At 49.3% G+C, this 23,816-nt stretch overlaps 7 protein-coding genes across 7 annotated transcripts; 5 read left to right on the plus strand and 2 right to left on the minus strand.

The window, feature by feature from the left end:
* Nucleotides 1-1,761: 1,761 nt before the first annotated feature.
* PHATRDRAFT_37218 (predicted protein) lies at nucleotides 1,762-4,694 on the minus strand (the record flags this gene model as incomplete). The annotated part of the gene is made up of 2 exons (XM_002181339.1): nucleotides 1,762-1,775; nucleotides 2,693-4,694. 2 exons carry the CDS (start codon nucleotides 4,692-4,694, stop codon nucleotides 1,762-1,764), a joined length of 2,016 nt encoding a protein of 671 aa, XP_002181375.1.
* Nucleotides 4,695-5,332: 638 nt separating this feature from the next.
* On the minus strand, nucleotides 5,333-6,546 carry PHATRDRAFT_21369 (predicted protein; the record flags this gene model as incomplete). The annotated part of the gene is made up of 4 exons (XM_002181340.1): nucleotides 6,309-6,546; nucleotides 5,913-6,191; nucleotides 5,694-5,837; nucleotides 5,333-5,607 (listed from the first exon to the last, which is right to left on the minus strand). The coding sequence occupies exons 1-4, from the start codon at nucleotides 6,535-6,537 to the stop codon at nucleotides 5,333-5,335; spliced, it is 927 nt and encodes a 308-aa protein (XP_002181376.1). The 5' UTR covers nucleotides 6,538-6,546.
* Nucleotides 6,547-7,633: 1,087 nt separating this feature from the next.
* On the plus strand, nucleotides 7,634-8,692 carry PHATRDRAFT_37220 (predicted protein; the record flags this gene model as incomplete). The annotated part of the gene is made up of 2 exons (XM_002181169.1): nucleotides 7,634-7,972; nucleotides 8,039-8,692. The coding sequence occupies 2 exons, from the start codon at nucleotides 7,634-7,636 to the stop codon at nucleotides 8,690-8,692; spliced, it is 993 nt and encodes a 330-aa protein (XP_002181205.1).
* A 2,393-nt stretch (nucleotides 8,693-11,085) lies between these two features.
* On the plus strand, nucleotides 11,086-14,331 carry PHATRDRAFT_47105 (predicted protein; the record flags this gene model as incomplete). Its single annotated transcript, XM_002181170.1, has 4 exons — nucleotides 11,086-12,651; nucleotides 12,691-13,442; nucleotides 13,508-14,297; nucleotides 14,323-14,331. 4 exons carry the CDS (start codon nucleotides 11,086-11,088, stop codon nucleotides 14,329-14,331), a joined length of 3,117 nt encoding a protein of 1,038 aa, XP_002181206.1.
* A 2,407-nt stretch (nucleotides 14,332-16,738) lies between these two features.
* Nucleotides 16,739-18,343, plus strand: PHATRDRAFT_37222 (predicted protein; the record flags this gene model as incomplete). The annotated part of the gene is given in 4 exon segments (XM_002181171.1): nucleotides 16,739-16,751; nucleotides 16,822-17,430; nucleotides 17,543-18,222; nucleotides 18,242-18,343. The coding sequence occupies 4 exon segments, from the start codon at nucleotides 16,739-16,741 to the stop codon at nucleotides 18,341-18,343; spliced, it is 1,404 nt and encodes a 467-aa protein (XP_002181207.1).
* A 2,233-nt stretch (nucleotides 18,344-20,576) lies between these two features.
* PHATRDRAFT_37223 (predicted protein) lies at nucleotides 20,577-21,420 on the plus strand (the record flags this gene model as incomplete). Its single annotated transcript, XM_002181172.1, has 2 exons — nucleotides 20,577-21,020; nucleotides 21,064-21,420. 2 exons carry the CDS (start codon nucleotides 20,577-20,579, stop codon nucleotides 21,418-21,420), a joined length of 801 nt encoding a protein of 266 aa, XP_002181208.1.
* A 573-nt stretch (nucleotides 21,421-21,993) lies between these two features.
* Nucleotides 21,994-22,967, plus strand: PHATRDRAFT_47106 (predicted protein). Its single transcript, XM_002181173.1, has one exon. The coding sequence runs from the start codon at nucleotides 22,333-22,335 to the stop codon at nucleotides 22,846-22,848; it is 516 nt and encodes a 171-aa protein (XP_002181209.1). The 5' UTR covers nucleotides 21,994-22,332; the 3' UTR covers nucleotides 22,849-22,967.
* Nucleotides 22,968-23,816: the final 849 nt, after the last annotated feature.

Consider the following 23,816-nt stretch of genomic DNA (forward strand, 5'->3'; position numbering starts at 1 on the left):
TCTGCCCCAGCCAAATGGGGCAGAAAAATTCTGCCCCATTCTATGTATATTTTGAACCATTCTATGTGTATTTTGATGCCCTATTTACGAAAATAGTTTGCCGTCGTCAAAGGGTCTTGAAGACTTTCTTATCGAGTCCCGTCACAGGCACACGTACATAAAACCAAGCTTGATTTGTCTCAATGGAGATGTGGATTTTGCAGACTGTAGACTCGCTTTTGATCCCTTCTTCACTTTTTCCCTCAATCACAAACATTATGTCTATGGCTTCCACCACTGTTTTCGAAACAACCGCGCGCGCCTTTGGCGAACGCAGTTTCGGTCTGTCGCCAGATGACGAACGCTATAGGGTTTTACAGGTACAAGCGTTTATTTTAGAGCACGGGCTGGACACTTCCATTCAAGTTGAGTTCAACACTACGTGCCGAGGATTGAGGAAAGGAAGCTCTACTATAAAAGACTACAGTTACTACTTGCAGAATATCTGTGTATTTTCTGGCCTGATTGGCTGTTCTCACGAAAGCAACTAAAAAGAGGAAATTCGCTAAATGGGTGTTAAGACCCTGCCAAATCCGCTAAATGGGTGCTTTACCGCTGCACGTGCCATTTTTGCTAAATAGAAATTGTTGCTTACAGGCAAAATTTCAATGGAAAACGCTCTCATGTATAAAAGCATACGCCTGAGAAACTGAGACAATAACTCAAGAGCATCAATTCAGGCTGGGCTGGTTGTTCATGATCAGATTCACAGTCAAGTGAAGCTGACCAATTGCATTCTCAAAAACTTGAAAATTGGCTGATTCCAATATTGCTCTGAACTCAAATTATATTGCTCCCATACCAGGAAGGTTTAACTGGTGTCCACTTGGATGCCCCCCTTAAATTTGGTCAATTGCTTGACTGTGAGGGACTTGTGATGCTATAATACAGTCCCTTTACTGGCAGTCTTCTGTCATAGGAACTGCTTTCTTGGATAATAGCCCATTTACAAATCTTCAAAAATTTGCATTATACTTGTACTCGTGATATAGCACTCAACGGACAAAAGCTATGTAAGTATGTAGAGTTACCTGGTTTACCACCCATTTAGTGGATTTGACATGGTCTGAGCACCCACTTAGCGAATTTCCTCAACTAAAAAAGATGTCCTTGGCTGATGAAAAAAGAAGAGAAAATTCGCTATTTGGGATGAGCAGGGGTGAAAATTACGATATTTGCGAAAAGATTCACTGATTTTAAGTGTTTTTGTTCTCGCGGGAAATGATTCATAAGTAAAAGTTTTCCTTAAGAGCAACCCCATATTTTCAATTCTCCACCTAGCATAGCAGCCTACTCTTTCTTTTTAGAACACATGACCCGGAGAACAACACTGGTCCGAAAGTAGAAGCACAACTACTATGAAGCTAGCAATAAAAGAGATCTTTCCATCACTCAATGCTTTTCATGTTGCATGGTTTTGTCCAAACCATGCACTTAATAAGAAATACAGGGTTTTAGAAAACAAAGCCAAAAAGTGCTTTAGAGCAAACTGCTTTTAGGCACCTGCAACAAAGTGGAGAGATTATTGATGAACACAAAACGACGATGGAGATCGAAGTCACGAAAACGATGAACTACGAAGATTATGAGTCTACATTGTACTCTTGGATATTCGTAGGGACTGTGGGGCTGTGATTTGTTGTGTGTGGGACGGAAGCGACTTGTCTTTTAGCAGTAGGCAATTGAACTTCTGGTGAGACGTTGTCCTTACCAGGAGTTTGATCAACACACCCTTGCTGCAAATGAGAAGTTGCTATGTCATTGGTTGATGACTGTTCGAAAAGGTAGTGCGAGCGCATTTTGCGATGAGGCGCATGTTGCGGCTTGGTAGGAGGCGAACGTTGGAAGCGGGTTAGGGCTTGATCAATGTAGTCGGGCATGGACATGTCAAGGGTTCGATGTTCATAATTCCAAGCGAGTGTAAGACCTAGGTAACGCGTACCATCCCAATCAATTGTGATAGTGTAGAGCGCTTGCAATGTGTCAATGAGGTGCTGAGCGTTGTTGGTGCCGGTGTATTTTACGCCAAAGTCGTCGACAACTAGGGTAAATTGAATCGGGCGTGTGACGTGTCGAAAAAGGCCCGCAGTATGCGCGGTCTTGACGTAGCCGTGGCGAGCGAGGTGTTCAACAAGGCGGTCATGGGCGAGAATGCCGGCTTGGGGAAGGCTGTACATACCTTTGCGAATTTCGACGGTAACTGAATTGTTGTGGATAAGAGGGGCCAACTGGTACTGAGCCAAAATGATGGGAGGAATATCTGGGACCGGGATATGCATGTATTCGTAGCATGCCATGGGGGTGCCAAGATTGAAGTCTTTGATATCAATGCACATGAACTTTGCCGCAGGAGTTGAGAGGACACTGTTGAAGAGGAGCTTGGCTGTGGTGATGTCCGCAGTTGGGGTGCTAACCTTGCCGGGGTACTGAACTAAGTTGCCACCGACGGTAAAACGTATGCATTTGGGTTCTGCTTTCTGCGGGCGAATGCTGGCAACAATGCGTAAGTAGGTGGCCCTGTGTCCGGGAAGAATGGCGGTATGCGCGATGAAGTGCATAGTTTGGCTACCGTGAGTGCTGTGAGGCGGGTTACCGCTGGTGAGACGGCCAATTTCGTTAGCCGCGGCTTGAATCCAATCGGGAGCATTGGGACCGGTGCGTAGGTGGCGGTACTCTAAAGAGGCGCCGGTTGCGGGGTCGACAACTGCGTTGGCGGAGGCTGGGACAAGAAAGGGTCGGGTGCGGGTGTTGTGTGGATGAGCCGGAACTAAGGTTGGGGTTGGCGGTTGCTTGCGTGCTTTGCGACGGCGGCGGCCGGGATTGCGGGTCCGAGAGAGCACCCTCGGAGCTGGCGGCGCAAGGATGGGCACCCTCGGAAGTGCAGGAGCATGCTCGGCCGTGACAATGTGAACAGCAAAGCGGACTTGAGCAGGGGGAGGTGCTGGGACCGGGGGCGCGGGAGTCGGTGCAGCGGTCGGAGAGGCCGGAGCAGCGACCGAAGCAAAGAGATCGGCAAGATGTAGAAGGGCCTGGTGTTGGGTGGCGTCCAATGGTGCAAACGGCGAAGCGGGAGAGGGATTTTGGAGGGCGCGCACTAAATCACGGGCGGTGGCCAGGGCGCGATCGGTGGAGGAGGCAGTGGGCATAGGAATGCGACTGGGAAACCACGCAAGAGTGTTGGCAACACGTTCGGCACGCGTCTCTGTGATCCAAACGCGATGGCAGCGGTAGTGGTGCAGAGCGGGGCCGAGGTACCAGCCTTCAACAGCATGGGGTGCCCAAGTTTCCCGAACGGCGGGCTTTTCGTGGACGAGGATGCGAGTGCCGGGAGGGGCGAGCGGGGTGCGGTTGTAGTCAAACGCGCCATGGAGCTGTGCGTGGGCCGAGAGGGTGGGGTTGATGCGAGAGCCACGGAGGAGATTGAGACTAAGCAGAGCGTGGGGAATGAGGCGGTCCCAAAGGTGAAGCGGAAAATCCGGGGTCGTACTGCAGAGACCGGCAATAAAGTGATTCTTGAAGGTATGTATGGCGCGTTCGGCGGCGTTGCGACGGTGCAGATTGGGTGGTGCCAACTGGAAGTCGACCTGGTTGGCCGTCATAAAGGACTCGAGAGCGGGAGACGCCTCGTTGTCTAGACGCTGGAGTTGCGGCTGAAGGCCCCGTTGAGTGAAGAGTGAGTGGGCACGTTGGTAGGCTGCTAGGATCTCGGCGCCGGACTTGCTCTTCATGAGTTCAACATGGATGGCATTGCTATCGTAGTCATACAGCACAAGCATGTCCGTGTGGCCTGTACTCGAGGGAGTGAGGAAACGGCCCGGTTGATCTGTGTAGATCTGGCCGGTGACTCGTTGGTGCGCGGCGAAGACATGGTGGGTTCGGCCAGCGGGAGGAGTGGCCGGGGCCGGGCAGAAGTCTAGCTGGGATTCATGGAGAGGGTTGGGCAAGGCCACTGGAGGAACGGAGGAAGGTTTGGTGGACCGAAGATTGGCGCGTTGTTGGTCTAAGTGGCCCTTGATGGTGGCCATAGAGAGGGGAGGGTACTTGCGCCCTTGTTTGGAGGTGATGTCGGGGAAGGTGGGGAGGCGCCCGGCATCAATAGCGGTACACCAAGTGGAGAGAGCAGGGGAGAAATGGGAGGCATGTACGAAAGCGATGCGGTCTGCCAGGGAGCTGTCGGGAATGAGGGCATGGGCAGTCTTGGCTGGGGTGAGGTCAAGGTGCCAGAGGCCGGTGGCGGGTGCTCGAGCGCCGGTAAGAAGCAGGGTGGTGTCTCGGTAGATGTCGAGTCGGGTGGCGGAGAATGTGGCGGTGCAGCCGTCGTCACAGAGTTGGCCAATGGAAATGAGGGGGTGGGAAGCGAGGCCAGGAAAGATGTAAGCTTGGCAAGCAGCAGGGGAAAAACCAGGGAGGTCGAGAGTTGCCGTGTGGCTGGAACGGAGGGTAGCGCCGTTGGGAACACGGACGGAGAGTGGAGAGGCGGCAGGTTGTCGGTTGAAGTGGGGGCAGGACACGGTGATGTAGTGTCCTGTGCAAAAGGTGTCGGCAATGGTCGAGGTCATGGTACTAGGCGGGGAGGGGACTACAGACAAATTAAGACTAGTAATATGATTGATTAGATCGTTATTACTAGTTTTAAGTGTCGCGGACGGGGACATGATGGCAGAGGGCAGGACAGGGGAGCGGTAGGGCAGGGCTGGGATCAGAATGACGGGGGGGGGGGGGGGGGGGGGGGGGGGGGGGTTGCTTCGTAGTTCTATTGAAGAACACAAAACGACGATGAAGATCGAAGTCACGAAAACGATGAACTACGAAGATTATGAGTCTACATTGTACTCTTGGATATTCGTAGGGACTGTGGGGCTGTGATTCGTTGTGTGTGGGACGGAAGCGACTTGAGCAGTAGGCAATTGAACTTCTGGTGAGACGTTGTCCTTACCAGGAGTTGAATCAACAAAGATCGGACTTCAAATTTAAAAAAACGGCTAGCTTTTCGGGTTGTTGATAGAGGAAAACCGCTATTTCGGCCTGAACGACATAAAAAATCGCTATTTCGGCCAAATCTGAAAATTTCCAACAGTGGGCGGCACCATAGGATGAAGAAATAAACTCAGTATAAGGCTGTCTATATATGTGTTAAATATACAATGGAGCGCCCAATGAAGTGGTAGGTATCTCAGCCGCCTTTGGCTAGATACCTAGATGAGACCTTGAAATTAGATAAGCATCACAGATGAAAATTCAGAACCGCAAACTGAGACACTCAAGAAATCAAGAGCGAACTGGTTGCCACTGACTAGAACTCAGCAGCTCTTCGATGATTTTGAATCGGAATACGTTGGCGAGCCGAGGTGACAAGGTCCAAGTCAATTTCTTGTACCATAATTGACGGTGTGACGAGGTTCGAGGCGTCGATGGATACCGTACCACCACCGTCCGCGCCCCCAGCGTCTGCCAAGACTTCTCCCCATGGGTCAACAATGAGTGCATGTCCATAACTTTCTCTTTTGTGATTGTGCTCACCAAACTGCGCGGCGGCAATGACGAAACATTGATTTTCTATTGCTCGTGCTAAAATGTAAAATATGTTAAACTGTGAGACTCCCTTAGCGAAGCAAAAGGCAGCGCAGCCAGGCCGGCTCTTACTCAAAACATACCGCGGAGTAGAGTGTGCCAGTGAGCGGTGCCAGTTGGAATTGTGAATGCGCTTGGCACCAGCAAAATCTGCGCGCCTTGTGTAGTGAGTTTTACGTACATTTCTGGGAAGCGCAAGTCGTAACATATAGTTACCCCTAGACATCCTGCACAGCCAAGGTGCGGACGTGGTGAGACCAAACGATCAGCTCTGATCCAACGGCGACGACACAGATTCTTACCGATGGGACTGTCGCAAACCTTCACGGCTTTGCCGGGAGCAGTAGTCGCACTTTCTCTCAAGCTCACTTGTCCAGGGATTTCGACATCGAAAAGGTGTATTTTTCGGTAAAGGCACTTCACGGTGCCTACACAATCAATGATTAAGTGCGTATTGTATACTCTCGAATGGTCTGGGTCTGCTGTATCGTGAGGTGGAGCGCCGGACACATGAATTCCTCCCGCCGAAATCCATAGTCCGCTCTCACGAGCAATGTTGCGAAGACCATCCAGAATCAAAACTTGCTCCGTTGTCCCTACAATCGTTTTATCGTCTATGTCTTCTTTCTTGCTTTCATATGCAAGCCGAACAGCTGATTTGATTGCGCTGACAAGTGTATAGGAGTTCCGCGGACCACTGTCAGCATCTTGGATTGGGGGATCCGCCTCTTCTAAGGTTTGCGAGGCACTTTCCCCCAGAAAGCAGCAACATTCGGGAAGAAAAAGCATAGCAGCACCATCCCGTTTGGCCCAACCTGCACACCTAGCAACGTCCAAGAGATTAGAGAATTTGTCAGAAGTGGATCGAAGCTGAGCAACGGCGATCCGATGTTTGCTGCCGCTAGTAAATGCCGTAGACATGTGCATGGCACCGGACGACGGCGAAAACCCTGACAGAAGTAATCGAATCTGCTGTGCGCGTCTTTGTTTGGTTGCCCCACAAAAGAACAGCATTCACTGCAACCAGTTGATGGATTTTTACTGATCGTTCTTTGCGTCGAAGAGAGTTAGAAAGAAGTTTTCATAGGCCATATCGATTCCGACTTTGCTCCAACTCGGTGCTGCTGGTATCACGAAACAAATAGGTTGTTGGTTCTTTTTTGAGAAAATGCGCTATTTGGGATGAGCAGGGGTGAAAATTACGCTATTTGGGAAAGCATTCAGTGATTTTAAGTGGTTTTATTCTCGCGGGAAATAATTTGTAAGTAAAATGCTTACAGTTAGTTAAGAACAAACCCATATCCTATGAATAGCCATGAAGATTCAATTTCGCAGTTCCCTCCATAAAGGTACCGTCTGGATCAGCTTTTTTGAGGTGACCAAAGTAGGAACTCAGCAAGAAATATTGCCCAATGTGTACTTCAACACCATCTTGGCGCTTTGCCATAACAACATTTTAGGCCTGAGTCGCTTTCGGTTGTATTCCACCAGACTTGCGTGCTATGTCCCGAACTTGTTGTGCGGCGCCCATGCGCTGTTTTTTGTTTGGAATATGCGCAGCAAGAGCGGGAGAAACACTTTCTAGAAGCAAACATTTTTATTGCCGCTTCCTTGCACATGCATTGTCAGAGCAGGTATGTCCATTTTGAAAGGAGTTGATTATCCATTCACCTGTGAAGCATCCATCCTGGCTCTTTATGGGCGTCGCATAGATGTGGCACTGGCACACTGACTCGGCATCTCTGTTGATCCAACTCCTGGTAAGGACAACGTCTCACCAGAAGTTCAATCGCCTACTGCTAAAAGACAAGTCGCTTCTGTCCCACACACAACAAATCACAGCCCCACAGTCCCTACGAATATCCAAGAGTACAATGTAAACTCATAATCTTCATAGTTCATTGTTTTTGTGACTTCGATCTCCATCGTTGTTTTGTGTTCATCAATAGAACTACAAAGCAACCCCCCCGTCTTTCTGTTCCCAGCCCTGCCCTACCGCTCCCCTGTCCTGCCCTCTGCCATCATGTCCCCGTCTGCCAATTTTACCATCTCCGACTTTCCTCACAAAGTCCTCAATCCAATCGCCACCAACACCATTGCTCCCTCCTATGCGTCGCTTCTCCTGGCCCAATGCCAGCTCAGCGCCAATGCATCTGCCATTCCCAGCCTCAACGGCGGCGGCGCCCATGGTCACATGGCTCTGACGCTCACCGCCGCCGCATACGCCGAACTGTCCGACGTCCCCTTCGTCATCCCCATTGCTCCCCCTGCCGACCCCGAACCGGGTACCATGCAACCCCAAATTACGGAGAACAATCAACTCCACAAACGCGCTGTGGCCATCCACAGCCTCTACGTGGCCGTCAACAATGCCCTCTGACACCAAATCCTCGACGCCGTTCCTCGCGTCTACATCCGCGACTTAGAGCACCCCCAGTTCGCGTACAGCCACGTCACCTGCCTTGACCTCCTCGACCATCTCTGGCGCAACTTTGGTACCATCACCGCTTCTGACTTAAAAAGCAACATACAATCCATGTATACCCCCTGGAACCCGGTTGACCCCATCGAGACCATTTTTCACCGGCTCAATGACGCAATTACGTTTTCGACGGCTGGCCGCGACCCTATCTCCGAACCAGCTGCCGTTCGCGCCGGCTATGATGTTTTCGAGCATTCGGGCCTGTTCCCTCGCGCCTGCGAAACCTGGCGCACAGCCTCGCCCGACACACACACCCTCGCCAACCTCCGTACGCTCTTCAAGGTCGCCAATACCGACCACAAGCGTACGCTTACCACCGGCTCCCTCGGCTATGCCAACGTCCTTGCCGCAACACCATCGGTTCTCCCGTCGCTTGCGCCAGACTCGCTCAGCCTTCCTTTTTCAGCCCTCTTGGTGTCCAATTCCTCTGCTACTCTCTCGGAGAAAACTTATTGCTGGACCCATGGGTCCAGCAATAACCGTCGACACACTAGTGCCACATGCAAAAATAAGGCCCCCGGACACAGCGACGACGCGACGGCCACCAACACCCTTGGCGGCTCCACCAAAGTTTGGACTGCCCCCAAGCCTCCCGAATAGGAAAGAGGGACGGCTACGCCAACGATTAACACTAGTAATACCGATTATTTAAATCATATTACTAGTCTTAACTTGTCCGTAGTCCCCTCCCCGCCTAGTACCCACACCTCTGCCATTGCCAACACCGGCTGCACAGGCCACTACATTACAATCGACTGCCCTCACACTCACCGACACCCAGCCAACTCCAGCCTTGCCGTCTGTGTCCCAAATGGCGCTGTCCTCCGCTCCAGCCACGTTGCCAACCTGGCCCTGCCAGGTTTTTCCCCTGCCGCCTGCCAAGCCCACATTTTTCCTGGGCTCGCTTCACATCTGCTCCTCTCCATTGGTCAACTGTGCGATGCTGGTATCCAGGGCCAGGTTTGGCTGCACCCTTACCAAGGTCCTTGTACGTTTTATACTCACAATGCTGGGCCAATTCAAGAGCCATGGCATCAGCCCAACGGGTATTCCCAGCGTCGGCATCAAATTTCAAAGCTTCACGAGAATTGCGAGGGACAAGGACGCCAAACTTGAAAATGGGGTCTCCCTTACGCTGTTTCGTCAATGAAACAGTTCGGTTAAAGTCATCGCGATTACGAAGCAGGCGATTGAAGCGTCGCCATCCGGGAACAGCAAGGAGATCGTTCTCAGACGCGTACATCGCGAGTGTGACTGGATCATCCTTTGCCATTTCAATCAAAGGCTCATAGGTCTGGGAACCATCCTCCCATTGAACCAGAACATTCCACGACAATCCCTTATAGTTTACATCAGTTGGTTGCAATGGTCCTAAGGGGAGGGGTATCCCAGAGTAGTAACTATGTACCTCGCTGTGTAAAATTTATCCAAAAACTCTTCCTAAGTAATTCCTCTGGGATAGCAGGGTTTTGCTCTGAGATATCAGGGTTTCCCTCTGGGATATCAAATAAGGTTAAAGCCACTACTCTGGGATACCTAACTTGCTGACGTCCGGCATACAGCTTTCACATTCACAGTCAGTTGTTCTTCCGCGAATTGTTTGTGTCGTGTATTTCCTCTGGGATATCATATCCTTCCTCTGGGATATCAAGTATTCCCTCTGGGATATCAAATAGGGTTAGAGCTACTGCTCTGGGATACCTAACCTGCGGACGTCCGGCATACAGCTTTCACATTCACAGTCAGCTGTTCTTCCGCGAATTGTTTGTGTTGTGTATTCCCTCTGGGATATCATATCCTTCCTCTGGGATATCACCTATTCCCACTGGGATATCAAATAGGGTTCGAGCTACTCCTCTGGGATACCTAACTTGCTGACGTCCGGCATACAGCTTTCACATTCACAGTCAGCTGTTCTTCCGCGAATTGTTTGTGTCGTGTATTTCCTCTGGGATATCATATCCTTCCTAAGGGGAGGGAGAACCCAGAGTAGTATTTTCATACAATGATGTATATAATCTATCCAAAAACTATGCCTAAGTAATTACTCTGAGTTCACTATCCGACATTTAAGTAATTACTCTGAGTTCACTATCCGACATGTAAGTAATTACTCTGAGTTCACTATCCGATTTTGTAAGTAATTACTCTGGGTTCACTGTCCTACAACATAAGTAAACACGGGGCGTATTCCCTCTGGGATATCAAATAGGGTTCGAGCTACTCCTCTGGGATACCTAACCTGGGTTAGGGTTAGGGTCAGGTACGTACAAGTTTTGCTGTTCATACAGCCAATTGAGTAAAAATCAGCCCAGGACTTGCAAACCTGTGGCTGTTGTGTTGAAACTTTAAAGTGTGAGGTGACCCTGTCACCAGAATTAATTCATTGAATTGAGAGTCTCAGACCCAGTGAAAGGGGAGACTAAAGGCCTTGTGTGTGTGCAGTGTTGTTTGAGGAACATCTGCAAAATTTGAGTTGAATTGAACTCATATTGATTGAGAAAAGACTGTTTGGCTCACCATTGTCAGGTGGCAACAGTTGAAAGAGAGGGGGGTAAAATTGATTTTTTTCTTGCCCTTGTTTGTTGAAAAGGAAACAAGCCTGATTGAGCCTGATTGAGCCTGAGTGTTCTGTTTTGGCATTTGGCATCCCAGTGAAATTGTTTTGGATTTGCTAAGTGAATTTGTTTCTTGTAATTGCCATCCCAGTGAAAGTGTTTGGAAACTGTTAAGTGAAATTGTTTCCTGTAATTGGCATCCCAGTGAAATTGTTTTTGGGAACTGCTAAGTGCATTCCTGCTTGTAACTGGCATCCCATTGGAGCTTTCCTTGTTTTCTGTCCCTGTCCCTTTCTCTGGTTGGAATTTGGAATCTGAACTTTTCTCCGGTTAAAGTCTGTTTTTGAACCTTCCTCTTGTTGGGATTTTAAATTTGAAATTCTCCTCACTGGAATCATTTTGAAAATTGGAGAAATCCCCAACCCTCTTGTTACCATGACCACCACCAGAAGCAATACTTTTAGTGATGCTACTGTGGAGTATGTTGTTGGAACTGTCCTGGATGCTAACTCTGAGTCTCCTTACAGGCTTGTCCTGAAGGAAGCTGGTATTGAATCTATGATGGACATTCTTGAGTTGACTTTGGATGACCTACTGTTTCTGCAGTGGACTTCAGGAGAGGAGACCCCCAAGAAGTTGACCCTTGTCCAATCCAAGCGTATCATGCACCTCATTGCCTGGCATAGAACTCAGGATGACCCAAGCAATGTGGATTGGTTTTCATTGACTCCTACAGTACTCAGACAGTTTAGAGAAGGTGAAATCTATTCCAAGCCCCAATGTGCAGATGAGATGTCTGAAAATTCCTACACTGTTCCCCATGCCCAGCCAGCATTGCCTAATGCTGCTTATGACTTTGACAAAGGTACTGAGAGAAGTATTGCTGACTATCCTGTTCTGAAAGAAGCCAAACAATGGTCCTCTTGGAATCGCCAGACCAGAGCTCTTGCCCTTTCCCATGGCCTACTGAATGTATTTGACCCTGCCTATGTTCCCCTCAACCCTGATGAAGCCTCTCTGTTTGCTACTCAGCAAAGATTTGTCTTCAGTGTGTTTACCATGGCCATCAAGGAAACCAAGGGAATGATTATCATACGCCAGCACTCTGATGAAAAGAATGCTATATCTCTGTTTGGCAATGCTCAGCTTGTCTACACTGCCTTGATGGCTGCCTATGAGGGTGGTGTTGTGGCTACACTTTCTGCTCAGTATCATGAAACCCTTCTCTTGAATTACAACTTGAACAATTCCTGGACCAAACCTCTTGTGACCTGGTTTTCTTCTTTTGAGCACAAACTGCTGGATTTGGACAATGTGCTTCCTACTCCCAAGGATGATGCTTGGAAGCGCAACAGACTTGAAATGGCTGTGCTTCATCATACTCAGCTTCAGACCTTTCATTCTACACTTTCTACCCAGGCACTTGTGATGGGCAAGCAACATGACTTCCTCTTTGAACTTGAAGCCTGCAAGACTCAAGCTGCCAAATTGGATGCGCAGGCTGGCATGAAAGTTAAGACACAGAGGCAGACCAACAACCATGAGCGTGGTGGGACCAAAGGTACTGGCCATGGCAATGCTTCCAACAGGAAGGGCAATGCTGGCCGTGGTGCATCCAAGGGTAAAGCCAAGGGAGGCAAGTATTCTAACTATATTGACCCTGCAAAATGGAATGCTATGACCTCAGAAGAAAAGCAAGCTGTCTACGATGCATGCTCTACACCCAGTGCAAGCAACACTCCCAATGCAAACCCAGTCCCTTCCTCTGTGCTCATCAACCAAGGTACTGTGCAACCAAGTTCTACTTCTGATGCTGTTCCAACTGGACAACACATTGTCCCCAGTAGTGGTGCCTCTGCTCTCTCTGGTACCACCAACCAGTCTTTCATCAGGCAACTGCTTTCTAATGCTACTGCCAGAACTCCCACTGTACCTACTTCTTCCCATGATGGGGAGATTGTCATTGATGGGCTCAGGTTCAGACATGTTAATATGCACAAGGTCAGCTACTGTGTTAGCAACTATGACTTGGCCCTTCAGACCCACCAGGGTTCACTCATTGATGGTGGGGCTAATGGTGGCATGTCTGGTGCTGATGTCAGAGTCTTGGAAAAGGGATTTGCCACTGCTGATGTTACTGGTATTGGCAATCATGCTGTTTCCAACTTACCTATTTGTCAGGTTGCAGGTGCTATCATGACTACAAATGGATTGATCATTGGCATCTTCAGTCAGTATGCACATTTTGGAAAAGGAAAAACTATTCATTCTAAGCCTCAGATGGAACAGTTTGGACTTACCATTGATGACAGATCCAGACTTAGTGGAGGGCAACAAAGAATGGTAACCCCTTGTGGACACATCATCCCTTTGCACATTTGCAATGGTCTTTGCTACATGGATATGCACCCTCCCAGTGATACTGAAATGGATGCCCACCCCCATGTCTTCTTTACTGCTGACATGCCTTGGGATCCCTCCATTTTGGACAATGAATACACAGAGCATGAGTTCTCTGACTGTCTTGCACCTGAAGACTTCACTCCTTTGGATCATCGTGTGAACCAATTTGGAACTACCACTGATTCTGATTTCTACCTTGACACTTGTATTCATGCTGTCCATAACATGCAACTTGTGCATTCCCAACATGTCTCAACTCAAGTGCCTGACTTGCAAGCACTACGCCCTAATTTTGGATGGATTCCTGTTGAGAGATTGAAGAACACCTTGGCTAATACAACTCAGTATTACAGGGCTTCCATCTCTTACCCATTCAGAAAGCATTACAAGTCAGTTTCCCTGCTGCTAATGTTCACAGATTGAATGAATGGTTTGCTACTGACACCTTCTTTAGCAATGTACCTGCTCATGATGATGGTTACATGCACCATGGTGGTGCTACTATGTTGCAAGTCTATGCTGGCAAGGACTCTGGATACTTAGCTGGGTATCCCATGAAGATGGAAGGTCAAATGCCCCAGACTCTAGAAGACTTTATCCGTGATAAAGGTGCTCCTTTGGGCTTGTTCAGTGACAATGCTAAGGCCCAGACCTCCAAGGCTGTTGAGACCATTCAGCGCCTCTACCATATTGCAGATGCTCAATCTGAGCCTCACTATCAACATCAAAACTTTGCTGAGCGCTGTATCCAAAACATCAAATGTATGATCAATACTATTATGGATCGCACTGGTACCCCTGCCAAGTACTGGCTCCTTTGCACTCTGTTTGTCATTGACCTATCCAATCACCTTGTGAGTGATACACTTCAAGCAACTCCTTTGACCCGATGCTTTGGTATTCCCACTGATGTTTCTGCTTACCTCACTTACCATTGGTGGCAATTGGTTTATTTTGAGAACCATGATGGCTCTTTTCCCTCTACTCCTAAGGAAGGCCTTGCTCATTGGGTTGGTCCTACTAATATGAAGGGGGATGTATTGACTTATCAGTTGCTGACTGTGGATACTCAGCAGCTGCTCTTTCGCTCCAACATTTGTCCTGCTACCACTGACCCCATGGTCCCTAATGCCAGAGTTGATGCCTCTGCTGCTCCACATCTTCACCTGGAGGCAGGGGAGGAAAAGGACCAGTCAGACAACATCAAGTCTATCTCTGCTTTCCAAAAGATTGATCCTTCTTATGTAAAACTGCCTCTCTTCTCTCCAGATGAGTTAGTTGGACTGACCTATCTCCATAAAGACCCAGATGGAGAGCAATCCTTCAGAGCTACTGTCATTCAACAGATTATTGACAGGGATGCAGAAAACCACCAGAATCTAAAGTTCTTGGTTAAGATTGGTGATGAGGAGAGAGATGAACTGATTGCCTATAATGAACTGTCTGATCTTATTGAGAAGCAACAAGAAGCTGAAGCCAATGGAAACCAAGATGTTTGGACCTTCAAGGGTATTGTAGGGCACCAAGGACCTTTGAAATCATCTGACTTTGGATACAAAGGATCTACCTACAATGTGCTTGTCTCCTGGGAGGATGGAAGTGAAACTTATGAACCACTGAATGTGATTATGAAGGATGATCCAGTCTCATGTGCCAGGTATGCAAAAGACAACCACCTACTTGACACCCCTGGATGGAAGAACTTAAAAAGAATTGCCAAGCAAGAGAAGATGTACCAGCGTATGCTCAATCAAGCCAAGGTGAAGTCCCACCGCCATAGCATTCGATACAAGTTTGGTGTCTGTGTTCCCCGTGACTACTGTGAGGATGTTGTTCTGGATGAGAAAAATGGGAATAGACTGTGGCAAGAGGCAATCCAAACTGAACTTGACCAGATTCATGAGTATGCTACCTTTAAGGATGTTGGCCATTCTAACCATGGTGCCAAACCTCCTGATGGATACAAGAGGATCAATGTTCACTTTGTCTTTGATGTGAAGCAAACACTCAAACGCAAGGCCAGATTAGTTGCTGGTGGCCACATGACTGAGCCCCCCAAGGACAGTGTGTACTCTGGTGTTGTTTCCTTACGTAGTCTGCGCATTGTCATCTTTTTAGCTGAGCTGAATGGACTACAACTTATGGCTGCTGATGTTGGGAATGCTTATCTTACTGCATACACCAAAGAACAAGTTTACTGTGTTGCTGGACCAGAGTTTGGGGAGCTTGCTGGACATGTTCTTGTTATTCACAAGGCCCTTTATGGATTATGAACCAGTGGAGCCAGATTTCATGAGAAGCTGGCTGATACCCTCAGAGCTGAAGGTTTCCACCCTTCCTATGCAGATCCTGATGTATGGATGAGGGATGCTGGAGACCTGTGGGAGTATGTCTGTACCTATGGTGATGACTTGCTGGTAGGAATGAAGGACCCTTCTGCTTTTATGGACACTCTTCAATCATCCAAGTGGAACTACAATTTGAAGGGTGTTGAAGAGCCCTCTTACCATCTTGGTGGTGATTTTTACCGTGACCCAGATGGCACCCTTGCTTATGGAGCAAAGAGTTATGTGAAAAGACTTGTTGAAAGCTATGAGATTCTTTTTGGAGAGAAGCCCAGGAACTACAAGTCACCCCTTGAGAAGGGTGATCACCCTGAACTTGATACTAGTGAGCTTTGCAATGATGATGACATTGGAAAATACCAAAGTTTGATTGGAGCTCTTCAATGGAGTATTTCTTTGTGCCGTTTTGACATTGCTGCTGCTGTTATGACTATGGGGCGCTACCGTGTGAGCCCACGTGTGGGACATTTGGAACGTGTCAAACGTATTGTTGGCTACCTTAAGCAACATTCTCATGGAGCTATTTGTTTTCGCACTGGTATGCCTGATTTTGCTGCTTTTGATTCTCAGATTGTGGAGTATGATTGGATGTATTCTGTGTATGGTGATGGCAAAGAGGAGCTACCTGTCAACATGCCAATACCCAAAGGCAAAGCTGTCCGGACTATTACTTTCAAGGATGCCAACTTGTATCATGATTATACTACTGGCAGAGCTGTTACTGGAGTTTTGCATTTGCTGAATCAAACCCCAATTGATTGGTTTTCCAAGAGACAGAACACTGTTGAGACTGCAACTTATGGATCTGAATTTCAAGCTGCACGCACTGCCACTGATCAGATTGTTGATTTGAGATACACCTTGAGAATGTTTGGTGCACCTGTTGATGGACCTGCTTGGTTGTTTGGAGATAATGAGAGTGTTGTGACCAGTTCTACAGTTCTTCATTCCCCTTTGGGGAAAAGGCACAATGCATTGTCTTACCATCGTGTTCGTGAAGCCATTGCTTCCAAGGTGATGATTTTCCTTCACATTGATGGCAAACAGAATGTTTCTGATTGTCTCACCAAGATGCTTCCTTTTGCAACTGCTTGGCCTTTGATTCAACCACTTCTTTTTTGGCGTGGGGAGACTGACTCTGCTACCATTTGATGCAAGCCTCTCAACGAGGGGAGTGACAAGAATCCATTTTGAGTCTTGACTTACTGTGGTTAGGGTTTCGTTGATAGGTGGATGGACTATTTGTGATGACGTCATGTGTGATGTCATATAGTGTGATGATGAGGACACTGTGGTGTCCATTGTGATGATGCATGGATTTAGGATAGGAATTTATGATAATGAGTGCCTCCTGTGAGGCTCTCAGATTACTAGAAATTACCTTTTTGATTGTGATCTCCCCTTTGTTGATCTATTCAACAAGCTGCAGCCAAGGGATCTGATCAATCCCTATCTCAGCTTGTCAAGCCCCCTGCCACAGCCCACGCTCTTGTTCCCAACACCCCCCTCGCCAACTGCATCGCTTTTGTTCACGCCTCGCTCTTCTCCCCGGCTCTCTCTACCTGGTGCCAGGCCCTTGACTCCGGCCATCTTACGACTTTTCCAGACCTTTCCTCCCGCCAGGTCCGCAAGTACCCACCCAGCTCCCCCGTGATGATCAAAGGTCACCTCGATCAACAACGAGCGAACCTACGCTCCACCAAGCTTTTCCCCGTCGTTCCTCCAACAACCACGACACCTCCAGCCGATCCTGAGCCCGACCTTGATCCTCCCGCAACCCACCCCATCGCACGCACACACCATGTCTTTGTTGCCCACCAACGGGTCACCGGTCAGATCTACACCGACCAACCGGGCCGCTTTCTCACTCCCTCCAGTGCCGGCCACAACAACATGCTCGTCCTTTACGATTACGACAGCAACGCTATCCACGTCGAACTCATGAAGAACAAGTCCGGCCCCGAGATTCTGGCCGCCTATCAACGCGCTCATTCTCTTTTCACCCAGCGCGGCCTCCGTCCTCAACTCCAACGTCTCGACAACAAAGCCTCTGCAGCCCTCCAAGCCTTCATGACCTCTAAGCACGTCGACTTTCAGCTGGTACCCCCCCCCCCCCCCCCCCCATCTACACCGTCGTAATGCAGCCGAACGAGCCATCCGGACCTTCAAGAACCACTTTATTGCTGGCCTTTGCACCACAAACCCGGATTTTCCACTGCATCTCTGGGACCGCCTTCTCCCCCAGGCCCTTATCACCCTCAATCTCCTTCGTCGGTCCCGCATCAATCCCAAGCTGTCCGCCCACGCCCAGCTTCATGGTGCTTTCGACTACAACCGCACCCCGCTTGCTCCTCCCGGTACTCGCGTCCTAGTCCACGTCAAGCCGTCCGTCCGCGAAATGTGGGCCCCCCATGCTGTCGAAGGTTGGTACCTTGGCCCCGCCCTGAACCATTACCGTTGCCACCGCGTCTGGATCACCGAAACACGTGCCGAACGTGTTGCTGACACCCTTTCCTGCTTCCCGACCCGCATTCCCATGCCCGCCGCTTCGTCCACCGACCGCGCCCTGGCCGCCGCCCGTGACCTAGTCCATGCCCTCCAGAATCCTTCCCCTGCGTCTCCGTTCGCCCCCCTTGATGCCACCCAGTACCAGGCCCTCACCGACCTTGCCAATCTCTTTGCCACCGTAACCGCCCCGGCCGATGACGTCCTTGCACCCGCTCCATTGCCTCCGGTCCGTCCTCCTGCCCCAGCAACTCCCCTTGCTCAAGTCCGTTTTGCCGTTCCTCTTGTCACGGCCGAACATGCCCCCGCACTACCGAGGGTGCCCATTCCGGCCACAGCACTTCCGAGGGTGCCCACCACGGCCACCTATCACTCTCGCACCGGCAACCCCGGCCGTCGCCGCCGCAAAGAGCGCACCCAACCGACAACCCCAACCCTAGTTCCGGCGCATCCACACAACACCCGCACCCGACCCTTTCTTGTCCCAGCTTCCGCCAACGCAGTTGTCGACCCCGCAACCGGCGCCTCATTGGAATATCGCCACCTGCGCTCCGGCCCCGACGCTCCCGATTGGATTCGCGCCGCCGCCAACAAAATTGGACGGCTCACTCAAGGTAACCCGCCCCACAGTACCACCGGCAGCCAAACTATGCACTTCATCACGCATAATGCCATTCCTCCTGGTCACAAGGCAACCTACTTGCGCATTGTCGCCAGGATTCGCCCCCAAAAGGCCGAACCCAAGCGCATCCGGTTCACCGTTGGTGGCAACTTAGTTCAGTACCCCGGAAAGGTTAGCACCCCAACTGCTGACATCACCACAGCCAAGATCCTCTTCAATAGCGTCCTCTCCACGCCCGCCGCCAAGTTTATGTGCATTGACATCAAGGATTTCTATCTTGGCACCCCCATGGCTCGGTACGAATACATGCGCATCCCGGTTCCCGATATTCCTCCCACCATCATGGCTCATTACCGGTTAGCTCCACTCATTCACAACAACTCTGTTACCGTCGAAATTCGCAAAGGTATGTACGGCCTTCCCCAGGCCGGCATTCTCGCCCACAACCGTCTAGTTGAACACCTTGCTGCCCACGGCTACGTTAAGACGAAGCATACCGCTGGCCTATTTCGACACGTCACGCGCCGTATTCAGTTTACCCTAGTTGTGGACGACTTTGGAGTGAAATACACTGGCAACGAACACGCCCAGCACCTTATCAACACTCTCCAATCACTTTACACCATCACCATTGACTGGGACGGCACTCGTTATCTCGGACTTACACTTGCTTGGGATTATGAGCAACGCACCCTCGACATGTCCATGCCCGACTAGATCGACCAAGCCCTAACCCGCTTTCAACGATTGCCCCCTCTTACGCCTCAACATGCGCCGCACCTGGCATTACAACCCAACTCACACCAGTCCCTGATACCACTGAGCCTCTCGATGCATCCGACAAGACCCACCTGCAAGAAATCATCGGAACCCTACTTTATTACGATAGGGCTGTCGACTCGACCATTCTCGTGGCTCTCGGCACTCTGGCCTCGGCACAGTCAACTGCAACCCAAGCGACACTTCATGCCGCCGAACATTTACTTGACTACTGTGCCACTCACCCACACGCTACAGTACGTTTTCAGGCTAGCGACATGTGTTTACACATTCATAGTGATGCTTCCTACCTTTCCGAGTCGAAAGCCCGTTCTCGTGCTGCAGGTCAATTTTTCCTCAGCAGTCGACCCCACAATCCCAGTGCTGCTCCCGCTCCGACTGATCCGGCCCCTCCCAATAATGGCGCCATTCATACACATAGCTCCATCATGTCCGTTGTTCTTTTGTCGGCCGCCAAAGCAGAACTCGGTGCCCTCTTCTACAACGCCAAGGACGCCACCGCTTTCCGGGTCACTCTCGACGAACTTGGCCACACACAGCCACCTACGCCTATCCAAACCGATAACGCCTGTGCCTCCGGAATCGCCAACGAAACCATCAAGCAACGACGTTCTAAAGCCATTGACATGCGTTTCTACTGGGTTAAAGACCGGGTCGAGCAAAAACAGTTTATTATTTACTGGCGACCCGGACTCACAAATTTGGCTGACTATTTCTCCAAGCATCATTCTCCCGCACATCATCGCAAAATGCGCTCGCACTACCTTCTCGAACAGTCACCAACCAATGACAAAGCAACTTCTCATTTGCAGCGAGGGTGTGTTGATTCAACTCCTGGTAAGGACAACGTCTCACCAGAAGTTCAATCGCCTACTGCTAAAAGACAAGTCGCTTCCGTCCCACACACAACAAATCACAGCCCCACAGTCCCTACGAATATCCAAGAGTACAATGTAGACTCATAATCTTCGTAGTTCATCATTTTCCTGACTTCGATCTTCATCGTCGTTTTGTGTTCTTCAATAATCTTTTCTGTTTGACTGTGAATGTGAGGTTACAGTTGGTTATGCTACTCTTAGTCGGAATATCAAACCCCTAATGACGTCATATCGGAATGTGGGTCTGTCTTTTGGAACGTCAGGCATCCATCTATGCGCCCAAAACACCGATTGAAGCTGACATTGACATGGAACAGTGAACATCGCCGTTATTAGTCTCCATAGATCTCGAGCATTCTCTCTCGCTTCCTCTCGTGCAGAAGGAAAGTTAAAATGACGGACGCCTTGGCAATTGGCATGTTCATTTTTGCGCTGTTTTACCAGACCCTTGCATTTCATCCCATATATGCTGGAAGTCGAAGGCAGATCTCTAGTTCAGTCACAGGTAGCGCGACCGCCGATCCATCCTTGAATATCATCACCTTTACTGAAGATGATGAGACGCTGATCGACGCAGCTACATTCATGGTTGACTCTTTTTGGCTAGGATCCGACCATCAGGTGATCGGAGACGTGAAATCAATATCAATAAACAGTCGCTCAAAGTTGATTCAAGAGCAAGCATACGACCTGAGTTCAAAGTACGCTGAGCGCATGGGGAAACGGCTCTTAGATTCTCGGTTTTTGATAGGAAAGAATGCAGACTCTGGTATTATTCTGGGAGTAGTCGGCGTCGAAACGACGTTGTACGACAAAGGCAGGAAAAACATTCTCTCGGTTGAAAAGGCGGAGGAAAAATTGAAACACGCTCGGACCAAAGGAGCATCGAGCATATAAAGACAGTATGGTAGAACAAGTTACGAAAGAATTGTTGTCACCTGGCTACATCGCTATCTGTTGTTTGTCCAATCTCGCTGTGCGCCAGGAATTGCGTGGTCGAGGTATTGCGTTGCAACTTTGCACGGAGGCAGAACGCGTCGCTGCTGAATGGAAGTACAATAGTATTTTCCTCAAGGTAGAGGTAACAAATACGGCGGCTCGGTCTCTTTACGAGATGAAACTCAACTATCTGCTTGAATCCACTATTGAGTCTGCGAGCGCCATGCGTGTTCAGGCCGACACAGGTGCTCTGATCGAAGTAGATGCTGATACTCTTATTCTAAAAAAGAAATTGTAGCTTGCGCGGTATTTTTAGTAGTCTCGCTTTGGCATCCTGGGTTCAATTTCCGTTAGCTATGTTTCTAGATGGGCAATCTTATACCTCCAGTCCTAGCCAAATGTTACTCGCCCCAACAGTTAGTTGTATCTCAAGCCAGCTACTAGTGTCTAAACGATCGCGGTCCTTAAATAAGGACCAGTCCTAAAATAAGGACCTTTTTAAGAGTAGTTAAAAAATTGTTCAAGGGCTTGCTGGTCTTTTTTGTGTACAGATTCGTGCTCAGCATGCTTTCAAACCTAGTGGAGGTGAGATTAATTTAGAGGAAATTCACTAAAGGGGATGGAAAAAGGTGAAAACTCCCTTAAAGGGGACAGAACGTGTTCACTCTAAGTAGCATCATTTGACACTCAAACATTGTTATGTATTCAAACTATTTATACTAAACAACAAAATTTTAACCTTGATGCCGACGTTTCCCGCCACGATGTTTATTGCATGGTCTCCGATGAGAGTGAGATATGCGATCGTACTCGTCTTCGTCGTTGGTAAAAAGTGCCACCCACCGCTTGGGATGCTGATTAATCAACGTACCTCGCATTCGGACGACGACGCGATTGCTGGAGATCGAACGACGTTGTGGCGGTCGTCGAAGACTCGGAGGGGTCGACGATCCCTTCCAAAATTCGATGGGGATCGTACAAATAAAACGTAACCTCGGCATTGACGTGTGCCCGTGAATGCTTGTCATGTTGGGGCTGCTTTCTCATCCAACACGCAGACTGTCTGCGGAGCAAAGTGCATCTGACCAGTGCCGTCAACGTCAACGTTGGGGGGATGAGGGGTGGCGGGAGGTGGACGAAGCCCGACGTAACGGGTCATCGGTGATTTATAGTCTACCGCAACGTGTGGAGGGTGGGGTGCCACCCTGGGATGCCCATAACCCTACCATTCCCCGACGACGATGATCTTGGTGTGGATCAGTCGATGGCGTTTGAAACCGTGACCAAATTGGAACCAGTAGATGCTTCCGTTATTGAAGCCGGCAAGAAATTAGCGACAGGTATTTTCTTGACCAAGGATATTGTCAACGCCCCGCACAACGTCTTGATCTCGCTTTCGCTTGCCGAGACAGCTAAGCGCATTGCCGAGCAGAGCGGTGGACGGATCATTTGTGAAATCCTCGACAAAGAGGCCTGTGACGCCCGCTGTATGGGTGGCTTCCTTGGAGTAGCGCGCGGCAGCGAAACGCCTCCTCAGTTCATCCATTTAACCTACACTCCACCCTCGGGAAAAATTTCCAAGAAGGTCGGAGTCATTGGGAAAGGCCTCCTCTTCGACATGGGCGGCTACAATATTAAGACCGCCATGATGGAACTCATGAAGTCTGCACTGAAACACCGCGTTGGTCGATTTTCCAAGGTCCTGTACTTTTTACTGAGCACATGATTCAGGCTGAACCATGCAGCTTGGAGAGCTTTAAAGGAAGGAAACGTATCTCCGACGGCTATCATCATGCTCAGAGTGCATTGTTTGGAAAGCCCTACAATGAAAACTTTTCCGTTACGAGACTCCTTCGACGGTCCAGGACCAACTAATCCAGAGACTCGCTGCCGTTGCAGCCTTCCAGATTGTCGCCCGAAGTCCCCAACGAGGTTTGCTACCGTAACAAACGTGAATTTGCGAGTGGGTTGCCCTGTTCTCACTCTCATCGGAGACCATGCAATAAACATCGGGGGGGGAAACGTCGGCATCAAGGTTAAAATTTTGTTGTTTAGTTTAAATAGTTTGAATACATAACAATGTTTGAGCGTCAAATGATGCTACTTAGAGTGAACACGTTCTGTCCCCTTTAAGGGAGTTTTCACCTTTTTCCATCCCCTTTAGTGAATTTCCTCATTAATTTAATATTGCCATTGGAAAGTTTTGATTGTTGGTACTGAATTTGGATGGTCCACGAAAAATTTCCCTCTCTGCAGATTGTAGATTGCAGAACTTTTACGGCTATTTCTCCCTTTTAACAATTTGTTACACCAATCTATAACCTCTACTTGTGCACAACAAGGCCTCCGGCAGATAACGAAAGAGTGATAGGTGGAAAACTGCATGCATTTGCATATCATGTGACTTCCGAAGCAGAATGTTCCAGGCAATACGGTTCGAAAAAGAAGACAAAATTGATGAGTGGCTCGGTTGTTTCTGTGGAGAAAGGCAGGACAGCTACAGGCAGGGCCAATTGGTTCCTTGAGGCTGATCTTCAACTAGGAGTAGATGTGGCATCAATGAAAAGTAAGTCTCTCAATGTGCGCTCTGTCAGGAGTAGCCCTGTCCCTGTTTCTCTGGTGGCAGACCCTTCACCGGCAGCAGTAACAACGGAAGCAGCAAGGGCCCCAGCAGTGTCCAATTTACTATAGGAA

This window comes from Phaeodactylum tricornutum, chromosome 12 (genome assembly GCF_000150955.2).
Source record: "Phaeodactylum tricornutum CCAP 1055/1 chromosome 12, whole genome shotgun sequence".
Taxonomy (NCBI): domain Eukaryota; phylum Bacillariophyta; class Bacillariophyceae; order Surirellales; family Neidiaceae; genus Phaeodactylum; species Phaeodactylum tricornutum.